Source organism: Somniosus microcephalus, chromosome 27 (assembly GCF_052327205.1).
Source record: "Somniosus microcephalus isolate GS21.2 chromosome 27, FLI_Smic_1.0, whole genome shotgun sequence".
Lineage (NCBI taxonomy): Eukaryota > Metazoa > Chordata > Chondrichthyes > Squaliformes > Somniosidae > Somniosus > Somniosus microcephalus.
In genome coordinates, this window is record NC_141013.1 from 22,685,852 (window position 1) to 22,703,412 (window position 17,561).

The 17,561-nt window shown below is 39.6% G+C and overlaps 1 protein-coding gene across 1 annotated transcript in view; it reads right to left on the minus strand.

Moving 5' to 3' along the window:
* The window catches only part of galk2 (galactokinase 2), a 120,113-nt gene that overhangs the window by 78,558 nt on the left and 23,994 nt on the right, over positions 1 to 17,561 (minus strand). The window contains exon 5 of the mRNA XM_085968684.1: positions 7,856 to 8,002. Within this exon, the coding sequence (XP_085824810.1) occupies positions 7,856 to 8,002 (147 nt within the window). The remainder of the gene's footprint in view (positions 1 to 7,855; positions 8,003 to 17,561) is intronic.

Here is a 17,561-nt window from a genome sequence, read left to right on the forward strand (position 1 = left end):
GTAGGAGCAGAACAAGGCTACACGGTCCCTGGGCCCACTCCACTACCCACAGGGCCATGACCATTCCGAACCTAGACTCATGTCCAATTTCCTGCCCGCTCCCCGTAACCCTTAATTCCCTTTACTTCTAGGAAACTATCTATTTCTGTTTTAAATTTATTTAATGATGTAGCTTCCACAGCTTTCTGGGGCAGCAAATTCCACAAACCTACCACCCTCTGAGTGAAGAAGTTTCTCCTCATCTCAGTTTTGAATGAGCAGCCCCTTATTTTAAGATTATGCCCCCTAGTTCTAGTTTCACCCATCATTGGGAACATCCTCACCGCATCCACCCGATCAAGCCCCTTCACAATCTTATATGTTTCAATAAGATCGCCTCTCATTCTTCTGAACTCCAATGAGTAGGGTCCCAATCTACTCAACCTCTCCTCATATGACCACCCCCTCATCCCCGGGATTAACCGAGTGAACCTTCTTTGTACTGACTCGAGAGCAAGTATGTCTTTTCTTAAGTATGGACACCAAAACTGTATGCAGTATTCCAGGTGCGGCCTCACCAATACCTTGTACAACTGCAGCAATACCTCCCTGTTTTTATATTCCAACCCCCTAGCAATAAAAGCCAACATTCCATTGGCCTTCTTAATCACTTGCTGCACCTGCATACTAACTTTTTGAGTTTCGTGCACCAGGACCCCCAGATCCCTTTGTACTACAGTACTTTCCAGTTTCTTGCCATTAAGATAATAACTTGCTCTATGATTTTTCCTGCCAAAGTGCATAACCTCACACTTTCCAGTATTGTATTCCATCTGCCAAATCTCTGCCCACTTACTTAGCCTGTCTATGTCCCTTTGCAGGTTTTTTATGTCCTCCTCACTCACTACTTTCCGTCCCATCTTTGTATCATCTGCAAACTTTGATATGTTACACTCGGTCCCCTCCTCCAAATCGTTAATATAGATTGTAAAGAGTTGGGGACCCAGCACTGACCCCTGCGGAACACCACTAGTTACTGGTTGCCAATCTGAGAACGAACCATTTATCCCAACTCTCTGCTTTCTGTTAGAGAGCCAATCCTCCACCCACGCCAGAATATTACCCCCAATCCCGTGATTTTTTATCTTGTGCAATAATCTTTTGTGTGGCACCTTGTCAAATGCCTTTTGGAAGTCTAAATACACTACGTCCACTGGTTCCCCTTTATCCACCCTGTATGTTACTTCCTCAAAAAACTCCAGCAAATTTGTTAAACATGACTTCCCCTTCATGAAACCATGCTGAGTTTGCCCTATTAAATTATGTTTATCCAAATGTCCCGTTACTGTCTCCTTAATAATGGACTCTAACATTTTACCAACCACAGATGTTAGGCTAACAGGTCTATAGTTTCCAGCCTTCTGCCTACTACCCTTTTTAAATAAGGGTGTTACATTAGCAGTTTTCCAATCTGCCGGGACCTTTGCTGAGTCCAGTGAGTTTTGGAAAATTATTACCAATGCATCCACAATCCCTACCGCTACTTCCCTCAAGACCCTAGGATGCAAGCCATCAGGTCCAGGGGATTTATCCGCCTTGAGTCCCATTATTTTACCAAGTACCACTTCCTTAGTGATTTTAATTGTATTTAGTTCCTCCCCCCCTAGAGCCCCCTGTTTGTCCAGTGTTGGGATATTCTTAGTGTCCTCTACTGTAAAGACTGATACAAAATAATTGTTCAGTGTTTTTGCCATCTCCATGTTTCCCACCATTAATTTCCCGGTCTCATCCTCTAAGGGACCAACATTTACTTTAGCCACCCTTTTTCTTTTTATATAACTATAGAAACTTTTACTGTCTGTTTTTATATTTTTTGCTAATTTACTTTCATAATCTATCTTCCCTTTCTTAATCAAGACAAAAATAGAATCCATGTGGAAAGAGATAAAAGATAATAAAGGATCAATCACACTAATAGGTGTAGTCTACAGGCCACCTAATAGTGGAAGGGAGGTGGAGGAAGAAATATGCAGACAAATTAGGGAAATGAGTGAAAAACAGAATAATCATCATGGGGGATTTCAACTACCCTGATATTAATTGGACAGAAGAGGTAGGTGTTCAGGACACCTTTCTAACCCAGTATGTAAAAAGCCCAACAGGGGAGGATTCGCTATTGAATCTAGTAATGGGGAATGAACCAGAGCAGATAAAAGAAGTAAAAGTAGGGGAACATCTAGGCAAAAGTGACCATAATATAATACGCTTTAAGATGATAATTGAGAAGGGCATAGTATGACGGAAACCAAGGTAATAGATTGGAGAAAAGCTGATTTTAAGGGGCTGAGAATAGAACTTGGGAAAATAAAATGGGCAACAATATTGGCAAACAACGATGTAGAACAGCAATGGGAAACATTTAAAACAGTGTTCAACAGAGTGCAGGAACAATATATTCCACTAAAAGGAAAGAACAAACTAAACACTAATGAGACTCCATGGATGAATAAAGCCATAAGGGAACAATTGAAGGTCATGAAAGAGGCACACATTAAGTACATAGACAGCAGGGGGGTGCATGATAAGTGAGAATACAAAAAGATTAGGAGAGAAGTCAAAAAAAATTAAGACGACAAAGAAGAATTATGAAATTAAATTATCAAGGAACATAAAAAATAGTAAAATATTTTACAGGCGCATCAATAAAATAAGGGATAGACAGGATAATACCAAGGTAACGATAGAGAGATGGCAGAAATATTAAATAATTATTTTGCTTCAGTATTTACCAGGGAGATACAACAGGTGGACATTACATTGGATGATGAGATTAATAATGAGATAAGTGTATTTCAAATAAAGAGGGGATATTATTATTAAATAAACTAATCAAACTCAAAGGAGGATAAAACTCCTGGTCCAGATGGATTGCATCCACGCATTTTAAAATAATCTAGGGAAGATATAGCAGAGGCATTACTACACATATTTAATAATTTGTTAGAAAAAGGTGTAGTGCCAGAGGACTGGCAGATAGCTAACGTAATACCTATATTTAAGAAGGGGGATAGAACATGTCCAGGGAATTATAGACCAGTCAGCTTAACATCGGTGGTAGGAAAAATAATGGAATCCCTACTAAAGGAGAAAATAGGAGAACATCTAAAAACCAAAAACATAGTAATGAATAGTCAGCATAGATTTCAAAAGGGAAAGTCTTGCTTGTCCAACCTCATTGAATTTTTTGAAGAGGTAACAGAGAGAGAGTAGACAATGGTAATGCAGTAGATGTAATATAGAAACATAGAAGATAGGAGCAGGAGTAGGCCATTCGGCCCCTCGAGCCTGCTCCGCCATTTAATGAGATCATGGCTGATCATCCAAATTCAGTACCCTGTCCCTGCTTTCTCCCCATATCCCCTGATCCCTTTAGCCTTAAGAAATATATCTAACTCCTTCTTGAATATATTTAATGAATTGGCCTCAACTGCCTTTTGTGGTAGAGAATTCCACAGGTTCACCACTCTCTGGGTGATGAAATTCCTCCTCATCTCAGTCCTAAATTGCTTACCCCTTATCCTTAGATAAGCCCAATCGACCCAATCTCCCCTCATACAACATTCCTGCCATCCCCAGGTATCAGTCTGGTGAATCTTCGCTGCACTCCCTCCATGGCAAGAACATCCTTCCTCAGATAAGGCGACCAAAACTGCACACAATACTCAAGGTGTGGTCTCACCAAGGCCCTGTACAACTGCAGCAAGACATCCTTGCTCCTGTACTTGAATCCTCTCGCTATGAAGGCCAACATACCATTTGCCTTCTTAACCGCCTGCTGCATCTGCATGCTTACCTTCAGTGACTGGTGCACAAGGACACCCAGGTCTCGTTGCACTTCCCCTTTTCCCAATCTATTGCCGTTCAGATAATAATCTGCCTTCCTGTTTTTGCCACCAAAGTGGATAACCTCACATTTATCCACATTATACTGCATCTGCCATGCATCTGCCCAATCACCCAACCTGTCCAAATCATATTGGAGTTTCTCGGCATCCTCCTCACAGCACACACGCCCACCCAGCTTTGTGTCGTCTGCAAACTTGGAGATATTACATCTAGTTCCCTCGTCTAGATCATTAATATATATTGTGAATAGCTAGGGTCCTAGCACCGATCCCTGCGGTACCCCACTAGTCACTGCCTGCCACTCGGAAAAAGACCCGTTTATTTCAACTCTTTGCTTCCTGTCTGCCAACCAGTTCTCTATCCAAGTCAGTACCTTACCCCCAATCCCATGTGCTTTATCTAGATTTTCAAAAGGCCTTCGATAAGGTACCCCTTAATAGACTAATGAATACGGAGTCAGGGGACAAGTAGAAGAATGGATAGCTAGCTCACTTCAGGACAGAAAGCAGAGAGTAGGGGTAAAAGGTAGCTATTCACAGTGGCAGAAGGTGGGTAGTGGTGTTCCACAAGGATCAGTGCTGAGACCACTGTTGTTCACAATTTATATTAACAATTGAGACTTTGGAATCAAAAACACAATTTCTAAATTTGTGAATGACACCAAATTATGGGGGGGGGGGGAATAGTCAATACTGAGGAGGACGGCAACAAATTACAGGAGGACATTAATAAACTTGCAGAAAAAATTGGCAAATGAAGTTCAACACAGATAAATGTGAGGTATTACATTTCAGTAGGAGGAATAGGGAGGTCACTTATTACTTGGAGGGTGCGAGTCTCGGTGGGGTACAGGAACAACGGAATCTCGAAGTACAAATACACAAATCACTAAGTTGCGACGCAGGTTAGTAAGGCCATAAAAAAGCAAATCAAGCACTAGGGTTTATTTCTAGAGGGATAGAATTGAAAAGTAGGGAAGTTATGCTAAACCCGTATTGAACCTTGGTTAGACCACACAGAATACTGCGTACAGTTCTGGTCGCCATATTATAAAAAGGATATAGAGGCACTGGAGAGGGTGCAGAGAAGATTTACAAGGATGATACCAGAAATGCGAGGGTGTACATATCAGGAAAGGATGAATAGGCTGGGTCTCTTTTCTCTTGAAAAAAGGCGGCTGAGGGGTGACCTAATAGAGGTCTTTAAAATTATGAAAGGTTTTGATAGAGTGGATAGCGAGAGAATGTTTCCACTTGTGGGAAGAGCATAACTAGAGGTCATCAATATAAGATAGTCACCAAGAAATCCAATAGGGAATTCAGAAGAAACTTCTTTATCCAAAGAGTGGTGAGAATGTGGAACTCGCCACCACAGGGAGTGGTTGAAGCGAATAGTATAGATGCATTTAAGGGGAGGCTGGACAAGCATATGAGGGAGAAGGGAATAGAGGGTTACGCTGATAGAGTTAGATGAGGAAAGACGGGAGGAGGCTCGAGTGGAGCATAAACGCCGGCATGGACTGGTTGGGCCGAATGGCCTGTTTCTGTGCCGTATATCTTATGTAATCCTATGTAGTTTCATAGTAAATGTAATCCTCAACTAAGATAGAAACTTGTTCACATTCTTAAGTCTGTAAACTATGCTATTATACTGTCAGCAAGTTTCTCCATTCCAGTTGCTGCATAATGTAAACTGGCAGTCTTTGGAAAACAAGCAAAAACTAGAAAGCTTGATTTTTCTTCGTTAGCTGGGTACCTGACGCAAAGCATCATCATGCTTAAATATCTCCAAACCAAGCTACTGAGAAATGCAGACAGATAATGTTTCTGTTTTCCCAATATGGAGTGCACACTCTCTCTCCACAGGGACACATTCCCCTTATCTAAGTTTAGAGAGCTCAGGAAAGGATTGACAAGGAAAAAGGCTGAGGAACCTATTTTCCCCGCTCCCAACGAGTGCACAGAGGTGCAGCTATAGTTTAATCATTTAAAAACAATATCGCTTACCAGCACAGAATACTTCCCATTAGGGCACTAGCTTGAGTGTAGCGAGCTTGACAGAATCCTTTGAAACTGCAGCAGTGAAAACAATGGAAAGCTACTGAGAAATGAAGACTTCTGTTTTACCAATATGGAGTGCACACTCTCTCTCCAGAGAGATACGTCACCCTTATCTAAGTCTAGAGAGCTTAGGCAAGGATTGACATGAAAAAAAAATTAACAAAACTAGCAGAGGCCTAATAGTGGGTTTTTCATCCTCAGTTGAGTGCTGAAATGATGAGAAATTTTGTTTTACCATAAAGGTTTAACAAGTTACAGTTAATTGTGCAGCAAAAGGCATACCACCCTAATGCAATTACTTATGTTGGTCGATGCAATAGCCATACTGCACACAGCAAGATCCCACAAACGGCAATGAGATAAATGACCAGTTACTCTATTTTTGGTGGAGTTGGTTGAGGAAAGAATGTTGCCCAGGATACTGGAAGAACTCTGAACAAGTAGACAGGAAATCAGTTTAACATTGCTTTCAAAGACAATGCAGCATTCCCTCAGTACTGCACTGAGGTTTTACCCGGGGTTTTGTACTTAAGTCCTGGAGTGGGGCTTGAACCCACTATCTCCTGACTTCGAGGCAGGAATGCTATCCAATAAGCAAGCTCAAATTTAGCAGTGTAAAGTGATTGGCATAAGCAATGAGAAAGATGAGAAACAGACACTTGGCCAAGAAAGACAATCACAGACTGTATAGGCAAAAAAAAAATCTAACTATTGTATTTAATACATTTCTCAAAAGCAACAGCATTCCACTGTTAAGGGGTTTTTCCACTGAATTGATGCTTTCTGGTTTAAACTCTTTCAATGGACTGAAGTTTATACCAAATGCAGACACCTATAGTGTCAAGAGGCACTGCAATATGGAGGTGATCATCATAATACAATAGAATACGGTCTTTACTGGTGAATAATTAACAACCCACACAACCAATTTCCCCCAAAAGAGAGGACAAGTTGTGAAAGGTACATACATACACACGTTCTTTCATTTCTGCCTGCATGGAATAGATTTTCCTGGTCTTGCATATTGTGTGGACTTCTTTACCAATGTGCACTCCTCCCTTGCCCAGTGTTGCTGTATTTGCTGCACCCAGTACACCCAGGCACAAGACCAGGAAAATCTAGCCCATACTTTTTTTTTCTTCTTACTTTCACATTCTTTCTTTCTCTTTTTTTTTCTCCCTTTCTTTTGGAAAAACAGGCAGACATCCCCTTTCAAATAACCACACTGTGGTCAGTTACAATTATTATTGTAACTTTTTGGGGGGAGACTATGCACTATTGTAACTTATTTGGGGGAAAATATGCACAAGTATTACTTAACTGATCTTATTTCACGGATATTTTCCCTGCCAGTCAAGCAGGAGAGTTTGGTACAAACTGAGCAATCGGGAGAGTATTTTATCTTGTGGTAAAAAAATGTCCTCAGGATCTGTCTAAAGGGTTGTGCTTACTCATAGTGTAGATCAAGATAGACAGTCCGAAATGGTGCCAACACCCACAGTTTAATCAGTTTATCTCATATTCCATGGATCGAGACCCTCTACAAACTCATCCCAACCGATGACCCAGTACCGTGCCCTTCAATCTTCCAACTCTGGTCTCCATTCATCCCTCTTTCCTTCACTCCACCAAAGACAGGGCCTTCAACCATTCGAGCCATACTCTCTAGTTCTCTTTTGCTATATCCTGCCGCCTTCCTCTCCCCAATTTCAAAAGTCTGAGTAAACCTTCGGTCACCTCCATTAACTCTTCTGTTACTGCTTGCTGCCTTCTGTGAAGTGCCTTTGGATACTTACTATGTCAAAGGCACTATATAAATGCGAGCTTCTGCTAACCAATCAGCTCACTCAAAAGCGACATTTGCAGTGACATTCATTTCTGTTATATAAAATAGTATAGATGGGTTGTACCTTTGATAGGACTTTCTGATTGGCAATTGTAGTGATGAGACCTGCACAACAAACCAGTGCACTGGAGCTAGAGAGTCCTGAGCTGGCTGGGATTGTGCCATCAACCATACAGTTTATTCCACTGGAAACAGGGGGGTTGAAATGTTCCTGAAAAAGAGAAAATAATTTTTCATAGAATAAATTTATGTATCTGTGCAGGTAAATCAGTAATACCTATTTTATATATTGAGTTTAAAATATGTATTTCTTACAAAATATTCAAACACAATCTACAACAACAAAGAGAAAATAAGACTTTTATGCACTGCAAAGAGAAAGGAAGACTGAGAAAGGAGGACATGGAAAACAAGCAAAAAATGAGAGACAGAAAGAATAAAATAAATGGGATTTGTAGATAGTCGTTACTATAGTGTATGTTGGCCTAGTTCATTCCAAATTTGTTACAGATAATGTTGTCACTTAAAATTCTAGCAAAAAAAGTCTTTAAAATCAAAAAAAAAAATTAAATAATCTGACCAACAAACTTACAGTGGAATAATACTCCAGTGATATTCCAAAATACAGGCTTTAAGGCACTTTAACTGTTAGACAACAGTGAGTGTTTCACTTGTTTTCCAAGTGGGTAAGCTCTGAATGCTCGTGGTTAAGTTGAAACATCCAATAAAAGTTTGTTGTAGTTATTTAAATCTACCCCGTAACACATTATAATTTTATATACTCAAATGTGAAATGGCACGCTGGTGACAGTAGAGGTCGCAAAACAGAGACCAAGAAGTGCAAAACTACATTTTACAGAAGACAGTGTTTATTTTGAAGGAACAATTCATCAATTCCAAAAATACTTTCTTTGAAACTAAATCAACTAACCACAGAGGACAAAGACAAGTATGGAGCAGGATATTTTATGAAGTCAACAAGTTATCAAAGATTCTAGGACTGCCATGTGAAGCGAGTAGCGCATTTTCCAGGGTCAGATGGCACTAGTTTAGTTTCTAACCTGTCTAAAGTTGCAGCATCCTGCAGCATATGGAGTTTCTTGGGGAAACAAAAGGTTCCTCCCTATAAAATCACTGGATGGCTTGGAGGCAAAGAGATTTGACTTTTTTTTTTAAACTGTCAAGGAATGTGTATTTCTTTCAATATACTACTCAACCTTCCATAGCGATGGCGGGGGAGAGAGGCAGCAAGGGAGGGATAGTTCAAAGGGGATAAGCTATCAAAGAGATAAGTTATTCAATATTTTAACAATATTTTGAAAACAAAATCCTTCTAATCTTAGCCTTTATGCTTGTAGTACTTTCATAATTTTAAACACTTCTATTATGCTGTATTTATACTGCATCTACAGGTCTCAGACTCTTTTACACTGCCTAGTTGAAACTGCTATACTACTACCAAGAAAGGTGTGTGTGTGTGCAAAACTATGCATATGCAGTCTGTCTCCTGAGCACTTTTTAACCTTGAATTGTTATCACACTAAAGTTGTACTCTAAAGGTGTCAAACTCCAGGAAGTCTCACACCACTTCTCTCTGAAGTCAGGCTCCAACTCCAGATACTGTATATATCATCAATTTAGCATCATTGGAAAGCAGAAATGGCTTTGCAGTAATGTAGAAGCTACAATATAAATGTACAATTAGATTCCCTTCTTTGATAATGTCTGATTTTGTGAATGTAAGAAGTCACACAACACCAGGTTATAGTCCAACAGCTTTATTTGAAATCACAAGCTTTCGGAGCGCTGCTCCTTCGTCAGGTGAAGGTCAAATAAAGCTGTTGGACTATAACCTGGTGTTGTGTGACTTCTTACATTTGTCCACCCCAGTCCAACTCCGGCATCTCCACACCATGATTTTGTGAATACAGTGCTAGTTTTATTGTTGTTTTTAAGTTTCCCATCATAACTATGTCCCCTTATCCTTGATATCATCCGATTGTTGCACCTTTATGACTTCGATATCTTTTGTAAAATGGAATGCCAAAACAGCACACAATACTGAGGAATAACCAATGTCTTGTACAGATTGATCATCACATCTAGCTTTTGCATTAAAAGCTCCCACATATGAAACCAAGAATCCTGTTTTCCTCTTTTATCATATCTGCCCACAATCCTGCTTTGAAGGATCTGTTTGTCTGTACACCTATAATTTTCTATTCCTCTGCTCTATTGAGGATTTTACCATTTAGAACGTATTTTCATCCTGTTTTTCTTTGCCCCCAAAATGTACATTCATCCCATTTAACCACATTTGCCAAATATCTGCTCACATCCCAAACCAATGAGTTTCTCCTCCAGTCTCTTGCATTCTTCCTCTCAGTTTCTATGTTCCCTCGGTTGGTATCAGCAAATTTTAATGGAATTACCTCTTCGTCTATCTCCATCATTTATGTATATGGACAACAAGAGGTTCCAACACAGATCTTTGAGACATGCCACTAGCTACATCTTGCCAATCCAAGAAACGTTTAGTTATCCCTACTCTTTGCTTTCTGTCAAACAATCCCTTCATTCATGGTGCCACTTTATCTTTAATATGAAGGACCTTAACCTTTGCACTTTATGAAAGACTTCTTGGAAATTCACATATACCACATCTACTGCATTCCTTTTGTCTACATGCTTGAATTCGATTAAATTACTCAAGTGCAATCTTCCCAAAACAAATCAGTGTTCATAAGCCTCAATTGGCCCATACCTTGCCAAGTGTTCACTAATATTACCACTGATGAGGCTAATTGGTCAATAGTTATTTGGCTTATTCATGTTCTCTTTTGAACAGGTGTAATGTGGTCCACGCTCCAGTCCTTAGTACAATTCCTGTTTTCAAATAATTTTTGAAAATTATGCTTACCACCTCTATTTCATCACTAACCATCTTCAATATTCCAGTATGGACCATCCAGACCTAGTGACTTATCAACTTTAAATTTCATTAGCTCTTTTAATAGTTTTCTTTTTAATATTGGTATCTGTTAATTGCTCTATGTCCTCCACTGGTCTCCTGTAGTTCTTCATTCACCTTTTTTGTAAATGCAATGGTAATATGTTGAACACCTATCATTCTTTTACTCTCTACCATAAGATTGCTTTCTTTGTATCTCAATGGTCACCTCTGAAATTTGCTCACTATTTTGTTTTTTTCTTTATCCACTTTGCAACTAAAACTTAATTATATATTATGATCACTGGCTCTTAAATATTCTCCTACCTTCAAGTTACTTACTTGCCCCAGTTCATTCCCATACCAGCTTTAGTACTATATATTCCCTAAACTACAATCCTGAATGCATTTTATGAATCCTTCCCCATATTGATCACTTATTATTCCTCTGGACAGTTAAAATATGCTCCAAGTAAGGGATGTCAAGGATGAGAACAAGTTAAAGGTTTTAATAAGATTTGGAGACAAACTTTTTCTATAGATAGGGTGTAATCCTGTACAGACTAGTACCGAAAATCATATGGTTACACTTACATTGAGTGGTGTGTAGAGTCTCAGAAAAAGGTTGACTATATGTATGTTCTCCCAGACATTACTTTTCAAATTAAAAAAATCTAGATATGCACTTGCCTACATTTTATTGAAAAAAGCCTAAATTGATGGGCATGAGGCAATGGCCTCTTTTGGTTTCTCCTTAAATATACTTCTGCCATTAGGCAGTATTAATACTTTAAATTTGTTCTAGTTGATAAGTACTAAATAAAGATAGTTATCCTTACAATAATGTCTATTTTCCCACAATGTAGTCCAGCTACTCAAAATACTGCACTTTATACTTTTCACCTTCACAGCAAAGATTCCGTGACAAAGCTATTTTCCCATAACTCAGCTAACCTCTTTAAACTGGCTGGATCTTGCAGTACTTGGGGAGAAAAATACAATTATGAGTAATATATTTTACTCCAGAGTAAACTGGGTATTTAAGTCTTAAGATCTGTTGCTTGGGTCAGGACAGTTGCACAAATAAGAATACGGAAATGCCTCTAGTGACCAGAAATCTTGCCCTTTGCCAACATACATACGCACACAAATTCCCTTAGAACTAGTTCATTTTGGCAAAAATAGGCAAAAAAATAAAACAAATTCTTGAAATTTTAAGTAGAAAGTGAACGAGGCTATTTTATAGAACTTTACCATAGTGAAATGCGAGTATAGAGTTTTAAATTACTTACGTAAAATGTGAAACTGAATGAAAGCAACATTTTTGTAATAAAAATTAGTAGTTATGTCTTCAATTCCTTTGCCAGCACTATAAGCAAATTATGAGCTAAAATATAGATGCCAGTTGTTTTGTCCTAAAAAACTGTAGCCAAACCCATGTGAAAAAAAAGGTTTGAGTAATATGTCTAAGCAGGGCTGATCCACAGGGTTCGTCCCTTGCATGAATATAGCTTATAAAGCTATCACGCAATGTTTCACAAAGTGCTTTGGTTTCAGAAGAAAATAAAGTCTGCCAAGTATTGCTTTACTCATATCCCACTGGAGTTAGAAATTTGAATTAATATAAACAGGCTATACCCTTGGAACCTTTTAACACTCTTCATTTAAATTGCTTATTTTAGTCTGTAGCATTTCAAAACTACTTCTGGGACCTGCCATTGTAATGTAAAAACCTGCACTATGTGGCCCCCAGCACCATGTAATGATATTCTGCACTATAGGGGTTTAGGGAGGAGTTTGAAGTTTTACCCTGCAATTTCCCCCATTATGATTTCCTAATCTCAGCTAAGCAGTTGTCAAGTAGAAGAGAAATGCTTACCCCAAGGCTGGGAGAAATTCTGACAGAACTAAACCCACGCAGGTCTTAAACAATTCCTAGCAGCTGGTTCAAGTGTGTCACTGGGAGGCACATAGGACATGTTGAAAGTGCCACCGTATGGTTGTTGGAGCATATGGAAGTATAAGGTCCCAACCATCCATTTCTGCCCCCATTATAAATGCCGATCTTTGTCTGGACAGGAAACTGTTTTCTGGCAGTATCAGCAATCAGTACAGTTGTGTTTGTTTGGGGCTCTGCTTTCCCACACATTATTCATGACCATCTTTTGGATTTATACCCCTGCAGGGATCAAATCTATAGTAACCATATCCTCCTAACATACTGTAGTAAAATTAAGATGCCATGGCAAATTTAAAGGAACCCTTTATCTAACATTTTGCTAGCTTGCCACGGTCCTCAAGCTCTCAATATACCACCCTTCTAATGCCCAAAAGCTGTTAATTTGACCCAAGTACAGTAAACTCTTTCGTATCCGGCACCGACGGGACCGGGATGGTGCCAGTTGATTAAAAATTCCGGATAACGGAGAGGTGTATCTACCGAGGCTATTTTTAACAAACAAAAACTCCTGTTATTGAGGTGTTCGGAGAGACTTCCGACAGCGCCAAGATGCCGTGTAGTGGCGGTTTGGAGAACTACCCCCGCTGACTAACTCAGCCACCGCGGGAGACTCGGACTCGGCAACATTTCCGGTTATTGAGGTGTTGTTTTCTGAGTATCAATTTTGCCGGTTAATAGAGAATTCCAGATAATTAGGTGCCGTTTAAACGAGAGTTTACTGTACAACTCTGTCAAGCACCTGACATATATACACTCAGAAGAGATCCAAGGAAGATATACAGAGGAACCTGACCGACTTTCACAATTCAATGGAATAGTCAGAAAAATGGGCAGAGACTAACTATATTTAGTGTTTAGCCTGGCGCTCTCCTCTGAAATTTGTTCAACTATATTGGAATGGAGTTTGATTTTACTGAGAGGGGAGACAGGAAGAAAAGTGTGTTTTTTGAGGATGGAAGAGGATGTTGGCACTCTTTTGTTGTTTTGACGGACAATCCCTTTTCCTTTTTCACACCTTCCACACTATTACGATTTGGTGCGTAATGTCGGAATGCACCCTTAGTTGCCTCAGCAATAGTGTGTGGACATCTCTGTTATGCTCGGCAGACTCGGTGTGTTATTGCGTCTTTTCCAGATACTGAAGGTTCACATTCTTATGACTACTTTTAAAGGAGTTGGGCTGATTCTTAACAAAGTGGATGAACAAAGTCCAAAAATCATCTTGCAATATCTCAGCTCCCTCAGGATAAGGAAACTGAGCTGCTTACTTTTATCATTGGGCTGCCCAGCTCTGTCATATGCTGAAGTGGATTTCTTTTTAGCACAATCTAGAGTTGTGCTGGAACAAGCTCACTGTCCCAGTGTCCGACATCAGTTTTTTTTTTAAAATGTGGGCTCATGCTCTAGCCATATTTTGTTCTGCCTATTACAGACAGATCAAGATGTGGATTTGGAAAGAAATCGGTCAATTCTTCCACATTCTGCATGCTCTTTCTGCCAATTCACCTCTCTGGGACAACTCTGGATATTCCTCCAATAATAGGAGAGACAGGCTTCTGGGCAGAATAAGGGCTGGTGGTACCAATGCCAGGTACTAGACTGACGGAATTCCAGACTTGATGACAATGGCCCAAAATTTGCGATCGGAGGCTTCCCGCGGGCGGATGCCTCCGACCTGTAAAAAATCTACGAATTTACCTGGTGGCACAGGAGGTACGGAAACTTACGCTCCTGGGCTTCTCCGGGTACGCGCGGGCAGAGGCCCACATATCCCAGGGGCGCAGGCGGTTCGCAAGTGCCCCTGGGATCACGTGGGCCAGCCCAACCAATAAAAGGGAATCCCCATTCATATTTATGGGAGTTCCGTACATACGGAAACCCCGTAAGTATGAATGGGATCACTTAAAAAATACACGAACACATGAAATAAATGTTTAAAAATTACATAATTAAAATGCTATTTAATTAAATATTTTAAACAAAAATTTAATTTTTTGAAAAAAAATTGTTTTAACGGGGCTAAAAATAAACGTACCTTATTGGACAGGGTTTTTAATGTATTAATCAGAGATTAAAATTTTATTTTTCTATTTTTTTTTTTTTTTAAAACGCTTATGCTGGTAAAAGCAGGCCTTATGCCTGCTTTTACCAGGCGTAAGAATTTCACGGGCTTTCAGCAGGCGGAAGTTGGGCAAATAGCGCAACTCTCCTTCTCCCGGGGATGCGGAGGATCTGTCAAGAAGATTTCCGACAGATGGCAAGTTCTGGGTTTTAGCGCATGCGCTTCGCACGCCTAAACCCGGAACTTGCGCAGCCCCTACAAATGCATACACACCTCGTACGCATCCGTAGGGGTTGCAAGATTTTTCCAGTATGTCACTTTTTAACCAATGATTTTGTTATAGTATTTCACTTTCATTTCCATGTAATCTTCACGAAAAGAATTGCTTAATTCCAAACTGATGTTGGAAAGACTACAGAGGATTCAATAGCTTCTTCCATATTAACTGGAAATGCCCTTGGAAATCTATCACGGAATTGTGGTCACATTAGACTCTCTCCATTGTCTGCTAAACTCCCACTTGATCCAAGAATGAGTCACTTAGTTTGCCCGATACACCATTCCTGTCTTGTGACACAAGGTGATCCACAAATCTACTTCAATGAATACCGCCACAGTAATCAAGGTATCTTTGTTTCCGTGTTTGCAGTTGGCAGTACTAGGAGGTGTGATATTGGATTCAGGATTCTGTGCCTTCGCCCTTCCCTTTTCCCTGGGAATGATCTCTGTGTACCCATTCTGATCATCAGCACCCCTTTTCCCGTGTCCTTACTGATCAACCTGTTGATCCAAGAAGGTAGATTTACAAGTCTTGTGTGTAGCCACAATTTAGCTTATGCTTCCAATCATGCTACTCAGGTAGGGTTTACCACAAGTACTAGAACAGTCAGCTCCTAAATGGAGAAAGGATGGAAAGAACTTAATGTATGTAGTTTGTCTGTAGAATATAACTTAATTGTCTATCCTTACAACCATGATGTAGAATTAAGTCACCATTATTGTACAGAATTGACTGTTAAATGCTATGGGATTAGATATATTTCTTAAGGCTAAGGGGATCAAGGGATATGGGGAGAAGGCAGGGACAGGGTACTGAATTTGGATGATCAGCCATGATCTCATTGAATGGCGGAGCAGACTCGAGGGGCCGAATGGCCTACTCCTGCTCCTATCTTCTATGTTTCTATGATTCATTTTGTCTTTTGAGTTTCATTGGGTTCTTGTATTTGTTACATATTTATTTTAACGAAAACTTGAAATATAAAGCATTTTAAAAAACCTTATTATTAGCAGCACATATAATTTTTCAAGTAAACAAGAGAGTTGAAGCAATTATAAATAGAAATGCAATAGCTTAAATCAATCAGAGTACATTGAGATTTGTACAAATGTACAATGCACTCTATTTTGTGCTCCCGATGACCGAGTATGCTCGTAAGCCTTCAGAAAGGCCCCTCAAGTTCTGGGTTCCCGCATGTGCGAAAACCCGGAACTTGCGATCTGTCAAGGTACGCCTTGACAGATCATCCGCACCGACTCAAAAATCACTCGCTGGCGCAGAATTGAACTATTTGCCCAACTTCTGCCCAGCAAATGCCACGAAACCCTTATGCCTGGTAAAATCAGGCATAGGGCCTGCTTCCACCAAAGTAAAGGTTAATTTAAATTTCAAATTAAAAATTTAAAAATAAAAAATCATGCACAAACATTTAAAATTAGTTTATGTAAATTTTGGACCAGATTAAAATGTTTTTAAAAAGTTTTTTAATTAGATTTTTATTTTATATGCTTTATTGCAGGGACTTTCAATTAAATTTGAAATGGGAACATTTATTTTTATTCCAGTTGTATAAATTATTTAATTATTTGGGGATTCCTCATAAGCTTATGGGGATTCCATTCGTAAATGGAATCCTCAAACATATTAGGAATCCTCCTTTCTGATTGGAGGACCTGGCCCACGTAATCCCAGGGGCGCTTCCAAACCTCCTGCGGCCCTGGGATCCGTGACCCAGGATCCAAAGCCTCCGAAGCCCGGGAGCCTGAAGGTAAGTGCGGATTTTTTTTTTTTTTTTTTTTTTTTTTTTTAAATCGGGTTGGAGGCGTACTCCAGAGGCATGCCTCCGACCGCAAATTCCGGCCCAATATTCCTATCCAGAGTGTTTTTTCTAAAAACGTACAAGGTGCTGCATACAAATGTGATTCCACTAAAAAAATTGACAAATTAATATTATTGCTTTGTACATCTTTAAATGAAAACAAATATTCTAGTATGTATACTTGAAAGTCTGTTTTAATTCAGACCAAGAACCACTTTGTATCTATTTATTTGCACTGCTATCTGCAGATAGAAAGTTCACCTAATGCACAGAAGAGACATCCATTTGGTACAATGTCTAATGACTAAACACACATTTTGTGTATCACTCGACAGTACTACATACAGATTTTATAACACAAATTGGCTGAACTGTGCAAACTGTGCTTTGCCTGGAAACTAGGCCTCACTCCTCTTGAGAATGCATGTCCTAGGCAATGCTTCTGCTTTGAGACGTCAGCATTTTTTAAAAAAATGATGGTACCCTCCCTCTTTTTTTCCCCCAGACCATCTCGAGGATAACACTTGTGCAAATCTTCCCTCGTTCAAAACAAACACAAGGTCAAGATCTCAGTAAATTAGGGAATCAAACATTTGACCATTCTGTGAAACATTGGTACCCTAAAACATTACCCAGATAATTTAAAATATAGATAGGAAAGCGTAATCCTGGGATTTTAAGTGGCCTTTAAATATTTAT